Source organism: Symphalangus syndactylus, chromosome 19 (genome assembly GCF_028878055.3).
Source record: "Symphalangus syndactylus isolate Jambi chromosome 19, NHGRI_mSymSyn1-v2.1_pri, whole genome shotgun sequence".
NCBI classification, from domain to species: domain Eukaryota; kingdom Metazoa; phylum Chordata; class Mammalia; order Primates; family Hylobatidae; genus Symphalangus; species Symphalangus syndactylus.
This window is the reverse complement of record NC_072434.2, coordinates 47,380,732-47,401,957: the sequence shown is the minus strand read 5'-3', so window position 1 is coordinate 47,401,957 and position 21,226 is coordinate 47,380,732. Positions and strand designations below refer to the sequence as shown.

General features: G+C 44.0%; 1 protein-coding gene across 5 annotated transcripts in view; it reads left to right on the top strand.

Moving 5' to 3' along the window:
- Nucleotides 1-9,657: 9,657 nt before the first annotated feature.
- DNAJC6 (DnaJ heat shock protein family (Hsp40) member C6) overlaps nucleotides 9,658-21,226 on the top strand; it is a 162,394-nt gene continuing 150,825 nt past the window's right edge. For 2 of the 5 annotated variants that reach the window (XM_055233608.2, XM_055233609.2), the window contains exon 1: nucleotides 19,877-20,155. In XM_055233608.2, coding sequence (XP_055089583.1) covers nucleotides 20,134-20,155 — 22 coding nt within the window. In that variant the 5' untranslated portion in view covers nucleotides 19,877-20,133. Of the gene's footprint in view, nucleotides 9,872-19,873; nucleotides 20,156-21,226 lie in introns of those variants that run through there. The other 3 variants (XM_055233606.2, XM_063613298.1, XM_055233605.2) reach the window with 3 other exon arrangements.

Below are 21,226 nucleotides of genomic sequence, written 5' to 3'. Positions count from 1 at the left end.
TGATGATGTTATGAACAATAATGTTTACCATTTATTGAGTGTTTACTGAGTGTTTTTCACTATCTTGTTTAATCCTCCCTACAATGCTATGAAGGTCAGAGAGATTAAATAACTTGCCCAAGGGTTGAGTGTCCACCCACAACCCCACAAAAGAGGGTATGTTGGTCTGTTTGGGCTACTGTAACAAAATACTATAAATTGAGTTGGGTAGTTACAAAGAACAGAAATCTCTTTCTTTCTTTTTCTTTTCTTTCTTTACACCTTTGACTTCTTAGGCTCAAGTGATCTTCCCACCTCAGCCTCCCAAAGTGTTGTTATTACAGGCATGAGCCACCATGTCCAGCCCAGAAATTTCCTTTTCGTAGTTGTAAAGGCTGGGAAGTCCAAGGTAAAGACAGATGTGGTCTCTGGTGAAGGCATGCTTTCTGGCTCATAGATAATGTCTTCTTGCTGTGTCTTCACATGGTGGAAGGGGCAAGGCAGCTCTCTGGGCCTCTTTTATAAGGTCACTAATCCATTCATAAGGGCCCCACCCTCATGACCTAATTACCTCTCAAAGGCCCAGTCTCCTAATACCATCACCCTAGTGATTAGGTTTTAATGTACACATTTTGAGAGACAGAAACATTCAGACCATTGCAAAGGGGATAGTCCAGTATGTCTATATTTCATGCACTTTTTGCAAAATGAGAGTACAGCCTGTTTGACAATCCATCGTAAGGTTTGATACACAGTGGATGTTCAGTGTACATCAGTTGAAGGAGAAACAATAATCTATGGCCAGGTGTGGTGGCTCACACCTGTAATCTCAGCACTTTGGGAGGCCGAGGTGGGCAGATTGCTTGAGGTCAGGAGTTCGAGACCACCCTGGCCAACATGGTGAAACCCCATCTCTACTAAAAATACAAAAATTAGCCAGGCATGGTGGTAAGTGCTTGTAATCCCAGCTACTCTGGAGGCTGAGGCAGGAGAATCTCTTGAACCCAGGAGGTGGAGGTTGCAATAAGCCAAGATCTCACCACTGCACTCCAGCCTGGGCAACAGAGCGAGACTCCATCCCCTGCTCCAAAACAAATAATAATAATAATAATCTCTGAAAAGGAGTAAGTCATAGTGAAATAAGAAGGACTTTGGAATAAAATGCTCTGCTTGTGTAGATCTTGAAATGAGCCCAAGGTACGTGAATCACGTTTCTAGAGCAGCCCTTCTCCAATAGAACATTCTGTAATGACAGAAATGTTCCATGACTGTGACATACAATAGATAGCCACTAGCCACATGTAGGTCTCACTCTTTTTTTTTTTTGAGACGGAGTCTCACTCTGTCACCAGGCTGGAGTACAGTGGCACAATCTTGGCTCACTGCAACCTCCACCCCCCCGGGTTCAAGTGATTCTCCTCCCTCAGCCTCCTGAGTAGCTGGGATTACAGGCACGCATCACCACGCCCGGCTAATTTTTTTTTGTATTTTTTAATAGAGACGGGGTTTCATCGTGTTGGTTAGGCTGGTGTCAAACTCCTGACCTCGTGATCCGCCCACCTCGGCCTCCCAAAGTGCTGGGATTACAGGCGTGAGCCACCGCGCCCGGCCAGGTCTCACTCTTTAATCTTGTGAAATTTTTAGCAAAATGAGAGTGCAGCCTATTTGACAATCCACTGTAAGGTTTGATATACGTGGATGTTCAGTGTACACTAGTCGAAGGAGAAAGGAATAGGAGTAAACCATAGTGAAATAAGAAGGGCTTTGGAATAAAATGCTTTGCTTGTAGATATAGATCTTGAAACAAGCCCAAAGTACATGAAGCATGTTTCTAGAGCAGTGACTGTCCAATAGAATATTCTGGAATGATAGAAATGTTTCATGACTATGACATACAATAGATAGCTACTAGCCACACGTAGGTATCACTCTTTAATTTTGTAAACTTTAGATTAAAAAATAAATTTAAAGTGGAGACTACCCTTAATTGTTTTCTGCACTAACGACAGTCCTACTGTCATTGCCATTGGGGAAACAGAAACGTGAAACAACACTGTTGGTTCCAGTGGCTCCAGAAGCATCTGGGTTAGGTTATATAGTTTAGCTTATATTCTGGAATGTAAGTTTATATTAGGTTATGTAGTTTAGCTTATATTCTGGAACTTTCTGTAAAAGAGGACGAGCAACAGCGTTCCTCAAGCATAATAAAAGAAAGACATTTGAATAATGAAGTTTCAAGGATGTGATCTCCAAAAACCAAGACCTTCTTATTTCTCTCTCTTTAGCCACACACATGCATATACCACACATTTATTTATTCACTGCAAAAAAAAAAATGCCATTCTGTCAGGTATGGTGGCTCACGCCTGTAATCCCAGCACTTTGGGAGGCTGAGGTGGGAGAATCGCTTGAGCCCAGGAATTCAAACCAACCTGGGCAATAGAGTGAGACCCTGTCTCTACAGAAAATAAAACAATTAGCTGGATGTGATCGTGTGTGCCTATAGTCCCAGCTACTCTGGAGGCTGAGGTGGGAGGAATGTCTGAGCCTGGGAGGTTGAGGCTACAGTGAGCTGAGATCACGTCACTGTACTCCAGCCTGGGTGACAGAGTGAAACCCTGTCTCAAAAAAAAAAAAAAAAAAAGCCATCCTTTTTGTCTGTCACTGTCTCTCTCAATGGACAAAGTATTATAGTAAGCTACCATTTACTGAGACTTTTTCATCATTTACATGTAACAGCAAAACCTATCACAACTGTGAATTAGGTGCTAGGTATTATTTCCATTTTACGGATTGGGAAACAGAGACTTAGAGAAGTTAGGCAAGTTGGCCAAGGCTGTAAAGTCAGTCAGTGGCCGAGCCAGGATTCACATAGTTGCGCTTAGCTGGGAAGTCTAGGTCCTTTCTGCCAGCTCCCCTCCACTCACACCACACACACGTGTGCATATACATGCATGCACACACACGAATCTTGTATCCTGTTGACTTTGAGTACTGTCATAATCATATTTCTGGACCTAGCTTTGTAAACACAGTGACATGCATGGAATTCAGGATTTTTTTTTTCCCATTTTGTTTTTCTCCACGCCCAGTGAGCCAGATGCACAAATAAGTGGGCTTACTTGGTTTGCATTTTTGACATTTGAAAAGAAATGCCATGTTGCTCGTGCTCATGAATGTGCCTCAGGCACTTGGGTGTTTCCACATGGTGGAAGATCTTCTCTCAGACCACATTCTTTTCCCATGGGCTCCAGGGACTGTGGCAAAAGTCTGCCACTGGATCTGCCTGGAGCAAGCAGTGACTGTGGGAGTCAGAGGCTTCTGGTCTTTTTTCAGCTCCAGTTGGAAGAGTGCCATAAAACCATGTGATGTTTGGACTAAAAGGGCAAGCCAAAGAATGTCCCTTGCATCTTCCTCTGACCAGTGAAGTCTAAGCAGTGAGCAAGGGAGCCTCTCAGAGGAGCTCTTTCAATCCACTGGATGTGCCAGGACTCACCAGGAATAAAAGGTGAGTCTCCAAGCCAGGCCCAATGGGGCTATTAACACTTAGCACTATTTCAGACCAGCCAATGAGAGTCAGGATGCACAGGGAAGGATAGTGGGAGGCCCTGGAAGGGAACTTCTAGGTCATCTGGTTAAGTTTCCTCCACTAATGGGAGTGAGTAGCGGTGTTGGTGGTGAAGTAGTAAGCTAGGAGGAGAAGGGACAAAACTAGTCTTTCACAGATGGTTTGGTTAACCAGGACTAGATTTCTAGGTGTCTTAACCCTGAGGCCAGGTAAAAGGTCCCAGGACAGAGGGCAACACTAATTGGTGGCACGTGGTCACCATTTCTGAGTAGCTTTGCTAATTAGATCACTTTTTTTTTTTTTTTTGAGATAGGGTCTCCCTCTGTCACCCTGGCTGGAGTGCAATGGCATGACCTTGGCTCACTGCAACCTCTGCCTTCAAGTGATTCTCCTGCCTCAGACTCCTGAGTAGCTGGGATTACAGGCACGTACCACCACACCTGGCAATTTCTGTATTTTTAGTAGAGAGGAGGTTTCATCATTTTGGCCAGGCTGGTCTTGAACTCCTGACCTCAAATGATCCACCTGCCTCAGCCTCTCAAAGTGTTGGGATGACAGGTGTAAGCCACTGCGCCCAGCCAAGATCACTCTTCTAAAGGCCTATTTCTTCAGTCTGGATGCCAGGGAGAGTGAGCTGCTGTAGAAGAAAGCAGCTTATTGCTAATAGAGAGAGAACATCTCTCAGTTTCTACCTTCTTCCCAGTTTCCTTCTTCATTGCATATTTAGAGCTTCCTATTCTTCTTCTTTTTTTGAGACAGAATCTTGCTCTGTCACCGAGGCTGGAGTGCAGTGGCGCAATCTGGGCTCACTGCAACCTCCCCCTCCCAGGATCAAGTGATTCTCCTGTCTCAGCTACCCAAGTAGCCGGGACTACAGACACGTGCCACCATGGCCAGCTAATATATATATATTTTAGTAGAAATGGGGTTTCACCATGCTGATTAGGCTGGTCTCAAACTCCTCACCTCAGGCAATCTGCTGGCCTTGGCCTCCCAAAGTGCTGGGATTACAGGTGTGAGCCACGATTAGGCCAGCTTCCTATTCTTCTGAATTAGAGAAAGAATAAAATAGGGTTTTCCCAAATTTTTTTTTTCTCTCTCTCTGTCTCTCTGTCTTGTGTTGTTGTTTTTTTGAGATAGGGTCTTGCTCTGTCTCAAAAACTCCCAGGCTGGAGTGCAGTGGCATGATTGTGGCTCCCTGCAGCCTCAACCTCACAGGCTCAAGCAATCCTCCCGAGTAGCCGGGAATACAGATGCATGCCACTGCACTGGGCTAATCTTTTGATTGTTTTTTTTGTAGAGACAAGGGCTCACTATGTTGCCCAGACTGGTCTTGAACTCCTGGGCTCAAGCAATCCTCCCCCCTTGGCCTCCCAAAGTGCTGGGATTATAGTCATGAGCCACTGTGTCTATAATTTATTATAGAGTGTTACTTATCTAGACCACTAAGGGCCTCACTCTGAACTGGGAGAGTAATTTATCTCTTCCTGACAGACCTGGGCCTCCATGCTACTGTAACCTCTTTGAGTCCTCCATACCTCCACCCTGAGACTTAGCAAATGGTCTTTGGCCTCCTTGAGTGAGCAAGGGGTAGTGAGGAAGTCCAGTGCAGTCACGAAGTCATGAGCCTAGGTTGAACTGTGATTCAGCTGAATTTTTTTCTTTTTTGAGACAGAGTCTTGCTCTGTCGCCAGGCTGGAGTGCAGTGGCTCGACCTCGGCTCACTGCGACCTCTGCTTCCTGGGTTCAAGTGATTCTCTGGCTTCATCCTCCCCAGTAGCTGGGATTACAGGTGTGCGCCACCACGCCCGGCTAATTTTTGTATTTTTAGTAGAGACGGGGTTTCACCATGTTGGCCAGGATTGCCTCGATCTCCTGACATCGTGATCCACCCGTCTTGGCATCCCAAAGTGCTAGGATTACAGGCATGAGCCACTGCGCCTGGCCGACTCAGCTGAATTTTAAGTATTGAAGTGAACTATACGAAATTGTTGATATGCAACCTAAAAAAATCAAAATGTTTTGTTTTGGGATAACTGTAGATTGATACGTAGTTGTAAGGAATAATACAGAGAGACCCCATGTACTCTTTTACCCATTTTCTCCTAATAGTAACATTCTGCAAAACTATAATATAGTAACCAATAAGTTGATATTGATACAGTAAAGGTACATACAGAACAGTTTCATCACCACAGAACAGTTTCATCGCCACAGAATCCCTTCTATAGCCACATCCACCCTGCTCCTCCCTGGCATCTACGATTTTGTCCTCCATTTGTATAATTTTACCATTTTAAGAATGTTATATAAATGAAAATGTATAGTATGTAACCTTTTGGGATTAGTTTTTTTCACTTATTGTAATTCCTTGGAGATTCACTGAGCTTGTTGTATGTGTCAATAGTTTGTTACTTTTTATTGCTCACTAGTATTCCATGGTATGCATGTACCACAGCTTGTTTAACCATTGACCCATTAAACGATGCCTGGGTTGTTTCCAGTTTTGGGCTGTTACAAAGTAAAGCCACTGAACATTCCTTTTATAGGTTTTTGTGTGTTTTCATTTTTTCTGGGATAAGTACCCAAGAGTGCAACTGCTGGGTTGTAGGGTAGTTCTGTGTTTAGTTTTATAAGAAACTGCTAAACTCTTCCAGGGTGGCTGTACCAGTTTACATTCCTGCCAGTGATGTAGGAGTGATTCAGTTTCCCGGCTACATCCTCATTCTGTCAGGTGTGTAGTGATATCTCATTGTGGTTTTAATTTGTATTTCCCTAATGGCTAACAATGTTGAATTTCTTTTCATATGCTTGTTATCTATGTATCTGCTTCAGGGAAATATGTGTTCATGCCTTTTGCACATTTTAATTTTTTTTTTTTTTTTTTTGAGACAGAATCTCACTATATTGCCTACATTGGAGTGCAATGGCATGATCTTGGCTTACTGCAACCTCCACCTCCTGGATTTAAACAGTTCTCTTACCTCAGCCTCCCAAGTACCTGGGATTACAGGCATGCACCACCATGCCCGGCTAATGTTGTATTTTTAGTAGAGACAGGGTTTCACCATGTTGGTCAGCCTGGTCTTGAACTCCTGACCTCTGGTGATCCACCTGCCTCGGCCTCCCAAAGTACTGAGATTACAGGTGTGAGCCACTGCACCTGCCAGTTTGTTTGTTTTTTAATGCTGAGTTTTGAGAATTCTTTACATATTCTAAATACTCCTTTGCTGGCTATGTGGTTTCAAGTATTTTCCCCAGTTGGTAGTATGTCTTTTCATCTTCTTAACAGGGTCTTTCACAGAGCAAAAATAATCTTGATAAGGTCCAACATCAATTTTTCCTCTTATTGTGCTTTTGGTAACAAGCCACAGAACTCTTTGTATAGCTTTGGGTACTAGAAAATTTTCTCCTATTTCTTTCTAAGTTTTATAGTTTTACATATAAGTCTAGAATCCATTTTGACTTGATTTTTGTATAAGGTATGAAGTTTGGGTCCTGGATCTTCTCTTTTTTTTTTTTTTCCTACGGATGTCCAATTGCTCCGACATCATTTGTTGAAAAAGCACATTTCTTCCACTGAATTGCTTTTGATCCTTTGTCAAAAATTAGTTGGACAGATTTATGTGCGTCTATTCTATTTCTGGGTCTTTATTCTGTTCCATTGATGTATGTGTCTATTTTTCTGCCAACACTGCACTCTTTTTGAAATTGTACCTTTATAGTGGGCTTCAAGTTTGGGTGGAGTGATTCCTCCCATTTTTTTTTATATACACACACACCTTTCCCCCCCGACCCTCAATCACTTGAAGGCATGTTAAATGCATCATGGTTGTTTATTCCTAAATGGCTTTGTGTGTATTTTCTTTTTAAATTTTTTTTATATTTTTCAATTTTTAATAAGAGAGACAAAAGGTTTCACCACATTGCCCAGGCTGGTCTTGAACTCCTGAGCTCAAGCCACCTGCCCATCTCAGCCTCCCAAAGTGCTGGGATTACAGGCGAAGCCATTGTGTGGGGCTTCAGTGTGTATTTTCTTAAAATAGGGATATTTTCTTACATAACCACAGTGTAGTTATTAATGTCAGCAAGTTTTTTATTGATAAACATTTTTCTCTAATCTGCTACCTATATATATACATATTTTTTTTTTTTGTAAAATTAACTCAGTAATGTGCTTTAGAGCCTTAGAAAACAAAAACAAAAAACTGCAAAACAGGGTCCAGTCTAGAGTCAGGTAGTATTGTATTTAGCTGCAATGTCTCTTTGTTCACCTTTTATTTTATTTTATTTTTTTTTTTGAGATGGAGTCTTGCTCTGTCTCTCAGGCTGGAGTGCAATGGTGCAATCTTGGCTCACTGCAACCTCCGCCTCCCAGGTCCGAGTGATTCTCCTGCCTCAGCCTCCCAAGTAGCTGGGATTACAGGTGCACGCCACCGTGCCCAGCTAATTTTTGTATTTTTAGTAGAGACAGGGTTTCGCCACGTCGGCCAGGCTGGTCTGGAACTCCTGACCTCAGGTGATTCATCTGCCTCGGCCTTCCAAAGTGCTGGGATTACAGGCGTGAGCCACTGCACCCAGCCCAGTCACCTTGAATCTAGAACATCTCCATAGCTTTTCTTCTTATTTTATGACATTGATACTTTTGAAGAATACAGCACTTCCCTGCTCCTTTTAATAGTGGATTCATTTTGGGTTTATCTGGTGTTTCCCCATCATTAGCTTCATGCTGTGCATGTTTGGCCAGAATACTCCATAGATGATGTGTCTTTGTCAGCATATCACATCTGCAGGCATTCGATTTTCACCTGTCTCCACTGGTGATTTTTTTTTTTTTTAGATAATGTGACTCTGTCAGCCAGGCTGGAGTGCAGTGGCACCATCTCGGCTCACTTCAGCCTCTAACTCGCTGGGCACAGGTGATTTTCCCACCTCAGCCCCCTGAGTAGCTGGGACTGAAGGTGTGTGCCACCATGCCTGGCTAATTTGTGTGTGTGTGTGTGTGTGTGTGTGTGTGTGTGTGTGTATCTATCTATCTATCTATATATATATATATATGCATTTTTGGTAGAGACGGGTTTTTTGTTGTGCAGGCTGCGTTGTACAGGCTGCTCTTGAACTCCTGGGCTCACGTGATCCGACTGCCTCAGCCGCCTGAAGTGCTGGGATTATAGGCGTGAGCCACCGTGCCCGATCTCCATTGGTGATTTTAATTTTGGTCACCTATAGAAGCTCTTGTCTGATATTATTTGGGCCTACAAAAATGGCAATTTCATAATCTGACCTAACATAAAACCTTTATGGAGGTTTTAGATATCTAACCTGTACTCTCTGATGCTCAGTTTCCCTATCTGTTGAATTTGGAGATTGTTTCTGCCCCACGAGTATTACTGGAGGGTGAAATAAGATGATGTATGTAAAATCTGCCACATTAAAAAGCATTCTATAAATAGTAGCTATTATTATTGCAGCCAGGTCGTGTTCAAGGGCGTTGGTTTTTATCTTCCTCTCAGTCTCTCCCAATTCCAAGCAAAATCTCAACAGAGACTAGTGGTGGCACGGGGATGGGGTGAGGGAGCCTCACTTCTGCCATTTCAGTTTCCTTATCTGGAAAATGGGAAACGCCTCCCACACCATGGGGTTGCAATGAGGTTTCATGAAATGTGTGTAAAAGTAGCTGGACATAGAACAAGTTCTCAAAAAATAATGTGGGTGACTAGTAATCCCTTGTATTAGGAAAACAGGAATATCTGTCAGAATTAAAACCACTTTCTAACGTGATGTTTCATTTTGAGGCGGTAGCACGGTGTGAGTAAACATCGTCAGAGTTTAGGGCTCTGGAATTTCTTTAGTGCTGGTAATTGTGGGCAGATGCCTTACCCTCTTGGAGCGTGGAGTGTATGGTTTGTAACAGGGAGATAAAATGGGTGAGCGCCCCCCAGGACTCCTGTGTTAATTAAGGGCGCTAAAGGTGCCTCCCGAGCGAGGGGCGCGGGCCCCCGCTCCGGCGCACGCCTCGGGCGCCAGGCGCCGCCGTGTGGGCCGGCCCGGGAAGCCTCCCCAGTCCGCGCCAGCCACGGCTCCCGGCCCGAAGCTCCGCCCCCGGCGCGCGTCTCCCAGCAGCGGCCCGGCACTTGGCAGACGCGCGGCGGCAGCGGCGAGCGGTGGCGCTCGGCTCCGGCGGCGGCGGGGGAGGGCGCGGCGCACCGATGGGCGCCACTGAGAAGGGAGGCCAGAAGAGCCGGAAGCTGTTTTCCTTGCGGCGGCCGTGGAAGGCAACCCGGCGGCTGTGGAGGCCGCGCTCAGCTCGCCAGGCGGCGCAGGGTGAGTGTGGGCGCGGCGGGTCGGGACCTGTTACCCCGAGGCAGGGGCGCCGCGGCGGCGGGGCGGTCCCCGGCGGTCTCTCGGGTCGCGTTCCTGGCCCTGGGAGCCTGGATGCCTAGGCGACCCCCGAACCCGACCCTCGGCCGCAAGTACGGGGACCGCTGGGGAAGCGCAGGGGCTGGTCTCGGCACAGTCTCCTTTCCCCTAGCCCCTGCTCGTTGCTTTGGTTCTGGACACAGGGAAGCCACGGTGGCGCGGCGACACAGCCTCACTGAGATTAGCTTGTCCCCGGCCCCCAGCACCTGGCCTGGCGCCTGCAATGCAGTGCCCGTTGGGGGAATGAATCCGAACCCGAGGCTCCCTTCAAGGTCCTCCCGCCCTGTACCCACCTCCTTTCTGCCTGCCTGCGGTGATCTCGAAGCTCTCGCCACGATAAACTGTTTCCAAGCACACTCAGTCCTGTCCTCGCCAGGGCCTCAACTCACAGCCAATCACTGACTCACCCCATTCATTCATTCCACAATTTTTATCGAGTTCCTCCATCTGCCTTGGCCGGAGGAGAACACGATGGGCAAAGCCTGGCTCGTGGAACTACTTCTAGAGAGGAAGACAGACATTACACACGCAAAACAGAGAAAGCCCGGCACACATTGCTATGTGTGCTTAGAGGGAATCAGATAGTCTGCTGAGAGGGGAAAAAACGCAGGGGGCCGAGCTTCCATGGCAGGCGGACTGGGAAGGCCTCTCCGAGGCATTGCAAGTCAGCGGAGACCCGAGGACTGACTAGGAGTTACTCTAGCGTGAAGCCGAGTAATAGAGAATGGCAAGTGGAAAGGTTCCCAGAGGGCCTGAATTGAGCAAGGGGAAAGTGAGGGATGCAGGGCCCGGATCGAGGTCTGGGCAGGACATAAGGAGGAGTTCGGATTTTATTCTACGTGAGCTGGGAAAACACTGAAGTGTGCTAAGCAGGGAAGTGACCTGATCTGGGGGCTCCCGGCTTTTCTCTGTCTGCAGTGTCCATGCTCGCATCTCAGCCTGCCGGATTCCTACCCTCCTGCCAAGACTAGCACAAATGCAGTCTCCTCCCTGAAATCTCTGGGGTTCCTGCCACCTGTAACCCCTCCTTTAGCATTTCATCACCTGTAGAGCGTTTGTCACTGCTCATCTGGTATTAAAGATTCCACATTCTCATCCATTTCATCTTTGCATCCTCCACCAGGCAAAGTGCAGGGCTTGGTACTGTGTAGATACTGCTTATGAATGTGTCTTGTCTTGTTCTTTTTGTCTGTTTCCATCATCTGAGGATCCCCCCTCTGGGGGGTTGGCATGCTTTATTTCTAAAATGGCCGACCGGATGCAGGGCAGAGCCAGATTGCACCAGGACCTTGCCATCGATATAGTCCCCCTCACCCACCCCCGGTGTTAAGAGGATTAAATAAATTAATGAATTAAACGAGTTAGTAGTTATAAAGTGTTAGCACCTAGTAAGCATTATAAAAATAAATTTGAAAATGACCAGCAATAATTATCTTTCAAATATTTATTTATTGCATTAGAAACAAGCTTTTCTATTGGTGATTGTTAGGGAGACTCTGCAGCTTGTCATTGTCGTCTTGCCGGCTTCTAAATATGTGTTCCTACTTTTTAAGAGTCAGTGCACCAACAAAATTCGTTCCGTACTGTCATCAAGAACTATTGCTGAGGCCGGGCGCAGTGGCTCACTCCTGTAATCCCAGCACTTTGGGAGGCCAGGCGGACGGATCACTTAAGGTCAGGAGTTTGAGACCAGCCTGGCCAAGGTGGTGAAACCCCGTCTCTACTAAAAATACAAAAATTAGCTGGGCATGGTGGCACACACCTGTAGTTCCAGCTACCTGGGAGGCTGAGGCAGGAGAATCGCTTGAACCCAAGAGGCAGTGGCTGCAGTGAGCTGAGATTGCACCACTGCACTCCAGCCTGGGCCACAGAGTGAGATTCTGTCTCAAACAAACAAAAAGAACTATTGCTGAAACTTAATAGGGCCGAAGGCTGACCACTTCTTATCACGAGCTTGAATGAGATCGATGATTGCAACAAGTATTCCTTGAGTGATAATTACATGCATAGTGTTATTCCAGATGTGGTGTGAATGCTTACAAAAGAGGAATAAATGAATATTGCCACTGTAGTAACTTGGGTTAGAATAAGTGTTCTAGTTTTATAATTTTTATTTTAATTTTTAAGATCCTTAAAGTTCCGGGATACACATGCAGGATGTTCAGGTTTGTTACATAGGTAAAGGTGTGCCATAGTGGTTTGCTGCACCTATCAGCCCATCACTTAGGTATTAAGCCCAGCATGCATTAGCTATTCTTCCTGATGCTCTCCCTCCCCTGCCCTCACCGCTACGGGCCCCATTGTGTGTTGGTTCCCTCCCTGTGTCCATGTGTTCTCATTGTTCAGCTCCCACTTATAAGTGAGAACAACTGGTGTTTGGTTTTCTGTTCCTGCATTAGTTTTATAATTTTTAAAACCAGATCTATAGTGCCTATGCAACCATCTCTGCTTCTGTGTTCCTGACCTAGCGTTTACTCACAGCTTCCCAGGGCTCATTGGCATCCCACACCTCTCTTTTCTTAGATAGGATCTTGGCTGCTCACTACATTCCTCTGCTATCTATTTTCCCTTTCCCCCATAAGCCCTGGGGATAAAGCCATTATAATATCTAATGTTACATGATACTTGACATCTTATAGAGTAGTTCAACTACAGGATTTTGTTTAGATCTCGACAATACCCCTGGAAGGAGAGAGGGCAGATGTTATGTATTTCCCCCATTTTATATATAAGGGAAGGTGAAGCAGGAGATACTAAGTGATATGCTGGAGGTCATGTGACTGGTGAGTGGTGGACTCAGGCCTGCCTACCTATACAACATCCTTTCTGCCACATCTCCCTCCACACATGAAAAAACATGTTTCAATAGCTATACTCATGGAAGAGGGAAGTAAAATAAATAAATATTATGCAATAAATCTATATCTCAATTTTATTTGATTTTTTAAAGTTAACCTGAATTTCTTATGATGATGTTAACATCACTTTGAGCATCTAGAATCATACGCTTTGATGTCAGCCAGGCTATGATTTGAATCTGCCACTAATAAATGGCACATTAATAAGCTGTGTGATATTAGAGAGCGTCCTTAGTCTTTCAAAAATGGAGTTATATATTATCTGAAAAATGAGGATGACAATTCCTATGTCATGTAACTGTGATGTTTAAATGCATTTCTGGTACATAGAGGTTCACAAAGGGCTGGTTATTTTTTATTAATATTAGGTTTACTATTATATGTATTAATATTAATAAAACAAAACCTAATATTAATATGGTTGAAAATCTAGACTATTCTTAGAAAATAGTCTAGAAAACCTAGAAAAGTCTAGAAATTATTAGAAAACCATAATATTAATATGGCTGAAAATCTAGACTACTATTAGTATACTGTTGTTAGTATAGACTAATAATAGTCTAGATTTTCATAATAGTCCAGACTACCATTAGTCTAGATTAATGCTTAGTCTAGATTTTCAACCATATGATCACACTCAAAATATGGTGAAAAGTTCAGTGTGCTCTGGGAAGCAACCACAGCTGGAGGCTTCTTTGGGGCAGTTAACCCTTCTGGGTCAACCAGAAGGTCTTCTGCAGCAGCATCCTTCTTTCTACCACCTTCTTCTTTTTCATCAGGAGGCTGCAGGGGAGAAGGAACATAGGCTTCTAGGGACTCCTGTCATCTTTTCATCCTAACACTGTGTCCTGAACATAGCAGACATTGAATAAATATGTCTGGAATGAAAGATTCCTTTCATTTATATATATTTCCAAAGAGGATGACTCTGAAATTTACACTGTAAACATTTGTCACTAAAAGTATAGCATAAATATCTAAAAGGACAATTACTGCATCAAAGTATATATATATATATTTTTGATTTTGAGAGATATTACCAAGTTGACCTTTGTACATTTGTGCTAATTCAGTTTCTGCCAACAGTGTGTAAACTCCCTGATTCCTTACTGAATATGGTCAGACTTTTAAATGCTTGCTAATTTGATGGGTATGAAATGATATTCCATGTTGTTTTATATTGAATTTTCTTGACGAATAATGAAGCTGAGTATCTTTTCACATGAATATTGTCCATTCTTGTGTGAACCTTTGTGAAAGGCCTATTGATGTCTTTCTCATTTCTTTAACTTGGTGGTTTTTTTTTTCTATCCATTTTAGGAACTCTTTAAATATTCTGGATATGACTTATTTGTTGGTTTAGAGGTCTAAACAACTTTTAAAAATGTACTTAATCATGCCAGTAGTTCTAAATGGGAATACGAACAAACTGTGCTGAGTTGAAATTAACCCACCAAATGCTTCCGTCCATTCCAGAGAACCATATTTTAATCAAATATCAAAGTTTGTAGGTTACAGAAAAGGGAGCAAATGACGAAAGCATTTTATGAGCAGTAGACTTCTCTAGCCCTTGAATTATGGTAGATAACTGGCCTTGAGTTCCTCCCACCAGAAATTCCCTCCTCTAAACCCTGTGGCGGGTGAGGAGCCCTTTCATGAGCTATGGTATTCTCTGGGAAGACACAGGTTGGAACTAGAGTCAGTTTCCATCAGTAGATAGTATTTTCCAGAACAATTTACTTGGAGAAGAGGACAGAATTTCTGTCACATTGATCAGTGGTTTATTCTCTCACTGCCATTGTCTAGCCATATGTCCTTAAAAATAAGCCACATTGAATGGAGGTAACGATCCCTACCTAGCCTATTCCTAAGGATATTAGAGAGATCAAATGAGACCATAAAAATGAAAGGGCTGTGTAAATACATGGTTTGTTAGCCAGGCTCTGGGAAGTAACCAACACTTTGTCAGAGTGGGAAAACCTCACTGACCCACAATCTTTGGGTCTGTGGCTCCAGCCCTTCTCCTACCACCTGTTCTGCATACAGGTGCATGATGGTAGAGAGCTGTGCTTCTCCAAGGTTGGTCTCCAGACGAGCAGCATGAGACCAGCAGCATCAACATCACTCAGGACCTTGTTAGAAATGCAAATTCTAGGCCCCCATCTCAGAGCTACCAAATCACAAACTGAGGGGTGGGAGGATGGGGAGGGATAGGAGGCTGGAACCTGGGAATGTGTTTTAATAAACTCTGCAGTAATTCTGACACATGCTAAAGGTTGAGAACCACTGACTTAGTAGGATGAGCAAGGGTTTTACAGCCAGCAAATATGGGTTTAAATCTCAACTCTCCTACTTGCCGACTTGTGACGTGTAAATTACTAGACCGTCTTGGGTTTCCAACCTCTCACCAATAAAAGGAAAACTGAGTGTGGTGTAGCAGGTGAAGCCACTCTCCTTCCTTCCCATTTCCCTCACAGGACTGTGTGAGAAATAAATGACATGACGATTCTGGACTCTGCTATGTTTAGCTATGGGTCTCCTTTGGCAAGTCTCCTTGCCTCTCTGCCTCATTTTTCTCATCTGACAAAACGAATGGCAAGAGTTAACATGTGCATTGCTTTCGTCACACTATGTGCCAGCCACTGTCTTAAAGAGTGTGTGATTTTGTTTTATTCTTACAATAACACTGTTTTACAGCTTTCATTTTACACATAAGAAAAACTGAAGCAGAGAGAGGTTAAGTAACATTTCCAAAGTTATACAACTAGTAAGTTGGGATTCAAACCCGGGAGGTCTGCTGTGAGTCCTTGCATTAAAGACAGTGCTTGCCAAATAATAAGTTCTCAAAAAATGGATGATGATGATAAGAAAATCGCCTGGCATATAGTAGGTACTCCACGTAAGCCACGCTGCCCTCTTCTGTGCCTAGCCCTAGTCCTAAACATCTATCTCCTCCCCACACTAAGCACATTTTCTTTTTCCTTCTCACCTCTTTTCTGGCCATTTGGGTGATCTGAGCAAGCCAGACAGAGGCTTGGCTGGATGCAGGAAGACCAAGTGTGGTGTTGCAGGTGAAGCCACTCTTTGGGAATGAATGACTAAGCTAGCAGAAGCTCTAGACAAGTCATTGAAAGATCATTTCATCTGCCTAATTTGGAACATATGTTCTGCGTCTCTGCTTACCTATCAACTAATCAAGAATTAAAATGCCTCAAAAGTTCCAAGGTGTAAAAGCTTTTTTTTTGGTGCCCAGTTTTTCCTCAGAGTAAAATTTGCAGCTGGGAAAGTTTAATCCACAGTATGACAGCAGTGTTTTTTTTCCTTTCATTTTTGTTTTGCTTGGACAATAAAAAGCCTTATTCCCTTTCAGTTCAGGGTTTCACTCGTTGGTCTTGAAAATTCCCTTCAGTTTAGCTCTAAAGATGGCCTCACTTGCTGAGCATGAGTCACTGGTTTAGTGACTCAGAGTGGCATCTAACAAGGATGTGCAGGGTTGTCAAGGGACTTAGTGGCCAGTGGAGCCTGCCTGAAGCTTTTCCTAAACCCAGTTTTTGAGATAGAGCATCTTTTCCATTAGCGGTTGTTTCTAATCATCCTCAGTACCAGTTTATCTGAAGCTTGGGGTCTGACAGAGACATTGCCTTGTTATGGAAAGCTCTAGACTCCATCCTTGTCCTTAACTGGGTGTGGCCTTGAGATTTACTGTGTGACAGGACAAGACTTCTGAGAGTTCACCCAGCTCTGCTTGGAATGGCCACAGAATCAGGAGGCCTGTGCTTCTGGAAATACTGCGTCAGGAGGGAAAATAAAGGCTCTTTTTATTTGATGAGGCCTTCAAACCTCTTTCAACTTAAGGAGAAAAAAGATCAATTAAAGTTGGATAGAGAAACAGACATATGTGATGAAGCAAGTATACCCAAATGTACTTGGATATAGGGCCCACTGTACAATTCTTTCAACTTTTTGGTATGTTTGAAACTTTTCAAAATACAGTGTTGGGTACAATGCAGATACCCCTAGAAATGACTACATTTTTGAAAACATTATTACTTCCTTTTGCAATATAAATGGGTGTCTTCCTTCCCTTCTCCCACTTCTTTTCTACTCCTAGCATTGGTCTTTTAAAAATTTTGGTCTGGGGAGCCTTCTTGATTAAAAAGGGCCTGGAATAGTTAGAAAGAATGAATAAGACCTAGTACTTGATAGCACAACAAGGTGACTAGAGTCAATAATAATTTAATTGTACATGTTAAAATAACTGAAAGAATGTAATTGGATTGTTTGTAACACAATGGATAAATGCTTGAGGGGATGGATACTCCACATTCCATGATGTGATTATTACACATTGCATGCCTGTATCAACATTTCTCATGTACCTCATAAATATATACACCTACTATGTACCCACAAAAATTAAAAATAAAAAAATTTTAAAAAGGGCCGGAATGAGGGTGGTTGGTGATTGGCTATTCCTTTATGCCAAGGACTTCATATTCTTCTTCATATATGTAATTCTCAAAATAATCCTACAAACTAGTTATTATTTTCTGTATTTTATGAGGAAACTGAAGCTTAGGGGAATAAACTTGACCAAGTTACAAGGTAATACTACTCATCTTACAGCATTTAGGGAGCCCTTACTTGATGTGTCAGGCTTTGTGCCATGAACCTTAAACCTATTAACTTGTTTGAGCCTCACCCAGCTGTGGAAGGTGGGTACCATTATTACCTCCATCCTGCAGATCAGGAAATGGAAACTTAAGAGAGGTGCAGCAAGTTGTCTCAGCTTATATTCCAGGGGCTGGTACATGGCAGGGCCCATGTTTGAATCCATTCTCTTTATTTATTTTCTGAGACAGGGTCTTGGTCTGTCACCCAGGGTCTTTCTTGCTCCATTGCCCATGGCTCACTGCAGCCTTGACCTACCAGACTCAAGCATCCTCCCATCTCAGCCTCCCAAGTAGCTGGACCACAGGCTCATGCCACCATGCCCAGCTAATTAAAAAAAAAATTTTCATAGAGACAGGGTCTCACTATGTTGACTGGGCTGGTTTTGAACTCCTGGCCTCAAGCGATCCTACCACCTTGGCCTCCTAAAGTGCTGGGATTACAGGCGTCAGCCACTTCTCCCAGTCCTCTTCTGCTTTAGAGCTCTTGCCCTGCTATTCAAACCCACGCTTTGGCATTTCTTTGCCTACTTTGGTAAATTGGCATATCTAGTGGAAGCCTCTTGACCTGAGACCACAGGCTTCTGAGGACAGAGAATGTTTTTGTTCAGCACCGTGTCATTCCTAGTGTTCACAGCAGTGCCTGGCACCATGAATATTATTGAATAAAAGAGTGCATGAATGATGGCTTCTCACCACCTACTCCCTCACCTTCTCAGCCCCCCAAGTGCTCCTCTTGGGCACATTTTGGCTATCCTGGACTTGGTCCTTGGAGATAAAGATGCCGGTTTCTCTGATGTGGTTTAGCCAATGTCACATTCGGTGGCCAGTAGGGAGTTGTAATAAAGGCAGATTTTCCTTATTGGTCTTAGGCTGTCAAAGACAGCAGAAAGATATTATCCACTGCCAAGGAAAGATGGGAACCAAAAACAAATACTTAAAGTTCCCCAAAGCTTTCAAGGAGTCTTCCAGCTGTGGCAACGAGAAGTCAGCTCAAGGCACCTTAGTAGCCATGAAAGCTCTCACATTATAGCTATATTTGACTCTCGGGTTGCAATAATGAACAGGTGAACACTGACAATTAGTCCTCTTAAATGTGCCCAAGCAGTTGGTAATTATACCCTACATTTATTTAGTGTTTTGTTTACAAAATTCTGATCTCCCTTTTGATGATATGAACAGCCTAGTACATATATAGGACAGCTATGATTATTCTCACTTTACAGATGTGAAAACTGATGCCAGAGAGGTAGTCATTTGCCCTACACTACGCAGTTAATAAAAGGTAGAGACGGTAGAGAGAGGTCTTCACCCCTTTTAATGCCTAGTCCAGCAAATTTTTAATGTCAATGTTGCATTTAACTCCGTAATTTCTGAGGATGACAGTAACAGGAAGATGTATTCCTTTCTGTTGCTCTTCTTCCAATTTAGTTAGGTTATGTATTTGAGTCAGTTAGTCTTTCTGGATACCAGTTTACTAATCTGTATCATGGGGAATAAACACCATCCGTCAGTGAGTACGCATGAAGCAGAGGAGACTGGGAGGGTTCAGAACTTCAAAAACAATTTCTGAGTGAAGCTGTTTAGAAGAGACTGTGATAACTCTTACCCATTGTCCATAAAACAAGTTAAATGGCACCTCCCTTGGCCACCCTACCTAAAATGGCACCCTTGTTACCTCATTACCATGTTTCATTTTTCTTCACAGCATTTATTACCATTTATTATATGTCTATATTACCTGTCCGAATCCTCCCACCAGAGTGCAATAGCCAAGAAGGCAGGGACCTGAAACCCTCACAGGAGAAATAGTGCCTGGCACAAATAACCACGTGTTGAATAAATGATTGAAGGAATGAATGAATGAATCTGAGCTGTGGAATGATTCAAAGTAAGTTTGAATTGAATGACAAAGATTTACTTGAATCCTCCTTGCTCTCCAACAGAGGGGTGTTATGGTTTGGCATCCTCATACCTATTCCTAGTCTGCCACTCAATGGCTTACAACCAGTTACTAAAGCCTCTTTGAGTATCAACTTAGGTCTGGGTGAAATGGGTTCAATAACCTGTGTCCGTGCAGCAGATACAGGCCATTATATTGCCCTGTATGCCTCTGTACTGTAACAGCCTGTGAGCAGCTTGAGGACCGAGGGCTGGTCCTGTGCACTGTTGTATCCCCAGTACTTAGCAGACAGCCGGGTCCACAGAGAGGTAAAATAAATGTTGAATGAATGAACGAAAGTACAGGCTGTTAATCTTCCTTCAAAGCTGACCCACCATTTGAAAATAAACCTGGTGCATGGCACAGACATTCCCCTTTCAATTCAGAGATGAGGAGGCGCTAAACAGTTGGTTCCGTATCCTGAGGGAAGGAAAGGCAAGCCTCGGCTCCAGATCCAGTTCCATGCCATGTTTTGGAATTTGTGTTTACGTCTGCCTTCATCCCCATCCTTTCCGCTCCAGCATAAGCAAAATTATAACCCCGCACACCGACTTGCATGCAATTATCATAGCCCGAGTGCTCCTCCGTTGAGACTTCGCCCCCGAGACCGCTGACTGTGAATGACAAATCAAAAGTCAGGGTTGCAGAATCAGCCGGACTTTCCTGCTCATTTGCAGCAGAGGGAGGAAGCAGAGAATGAAAGATTCTGAAAATAAAGGTAAGGGGCGGACTGCAGAAAGATGGCTAAGAGAGGGCTAAAGGCTAAAAGATGCTAGGGATGCGATGTCACTCCACAGATATATTTAGTTTGTATTAATGGCTAGTTTAAAATTACCGTGCCTATATTAACATTCTAGTTATATAATAAACATGATGACTTTAAAAAATGACTAGCTTCTAGTTTCCAAATATTGTGTCATTCAGCTTTCCATTTTTATAGTCCTAAATATAACTCTATTTTTGCATTCTTCATTTAATCTTGGCTGAGTAACACAGCTTTCACAGATTTCCTTAGACTAGCTCCCAGATTTTTGATAATTTTATTTTGGGGGTGTTCACAATAGTTAATAATGAATACACAGGTTTTCAATGCATTATTAGAATTGGAATATCTGAAATACTTGGGACTTAAAACAGTTTGGGTTCTGAAGGCAAACGCTGACGGAGAATCCTTTAATGAACATTAATCTTTTTAGAAGCGCTCCATGGGGAGCCGTCGCTGACCTTCAGAACTGTTTATCTTGCAGAGAAAGGTTGGGATGTAAACTACCCCCACTCCATCAGCCTCCACACCTTACCTCCCCCTCACCTCCCAACACTCTAATTCTGTTGGAGGGATGGGGGAAGAGAGAAACGGATTTAAATAAAAACTCGAAAAAGGAAAGGGCTAACCGAAAAATGAGCCAACCAAATTTTAAGTTCAACAACAAGCATTTTGGAGGATTCTGAGGTTTTAAATTCTGAGGCTCCTTAAGTGTTCTGCCGCAGTTGGGGGAGGAGCGATGGACCCCTAGGTCTCCGGAGGCTACACGTGTTCCCCGATCCCGTTTCCTGGGGGAGCCCTTCCTTCTTATTGCGCTGGTCGTGCTCCTGGCCCGCGTGCCCAGGAAGGGCGCAGAGGGGCCGCGCGCCCGGGGGAGAGCGCTCGTGCGGCCGTCCGGGCGGAGAACGCCGTTTCCGCGCGGCGGCGCCGGGCCCCTGCTTCCGGAACGCTAATTTTAGGGTTCGCCGGTGCCCCCTTTCTTTTCACCCGCTTTCCGTGACAGCCGCTGCGCAGCAGTCTGCGCTT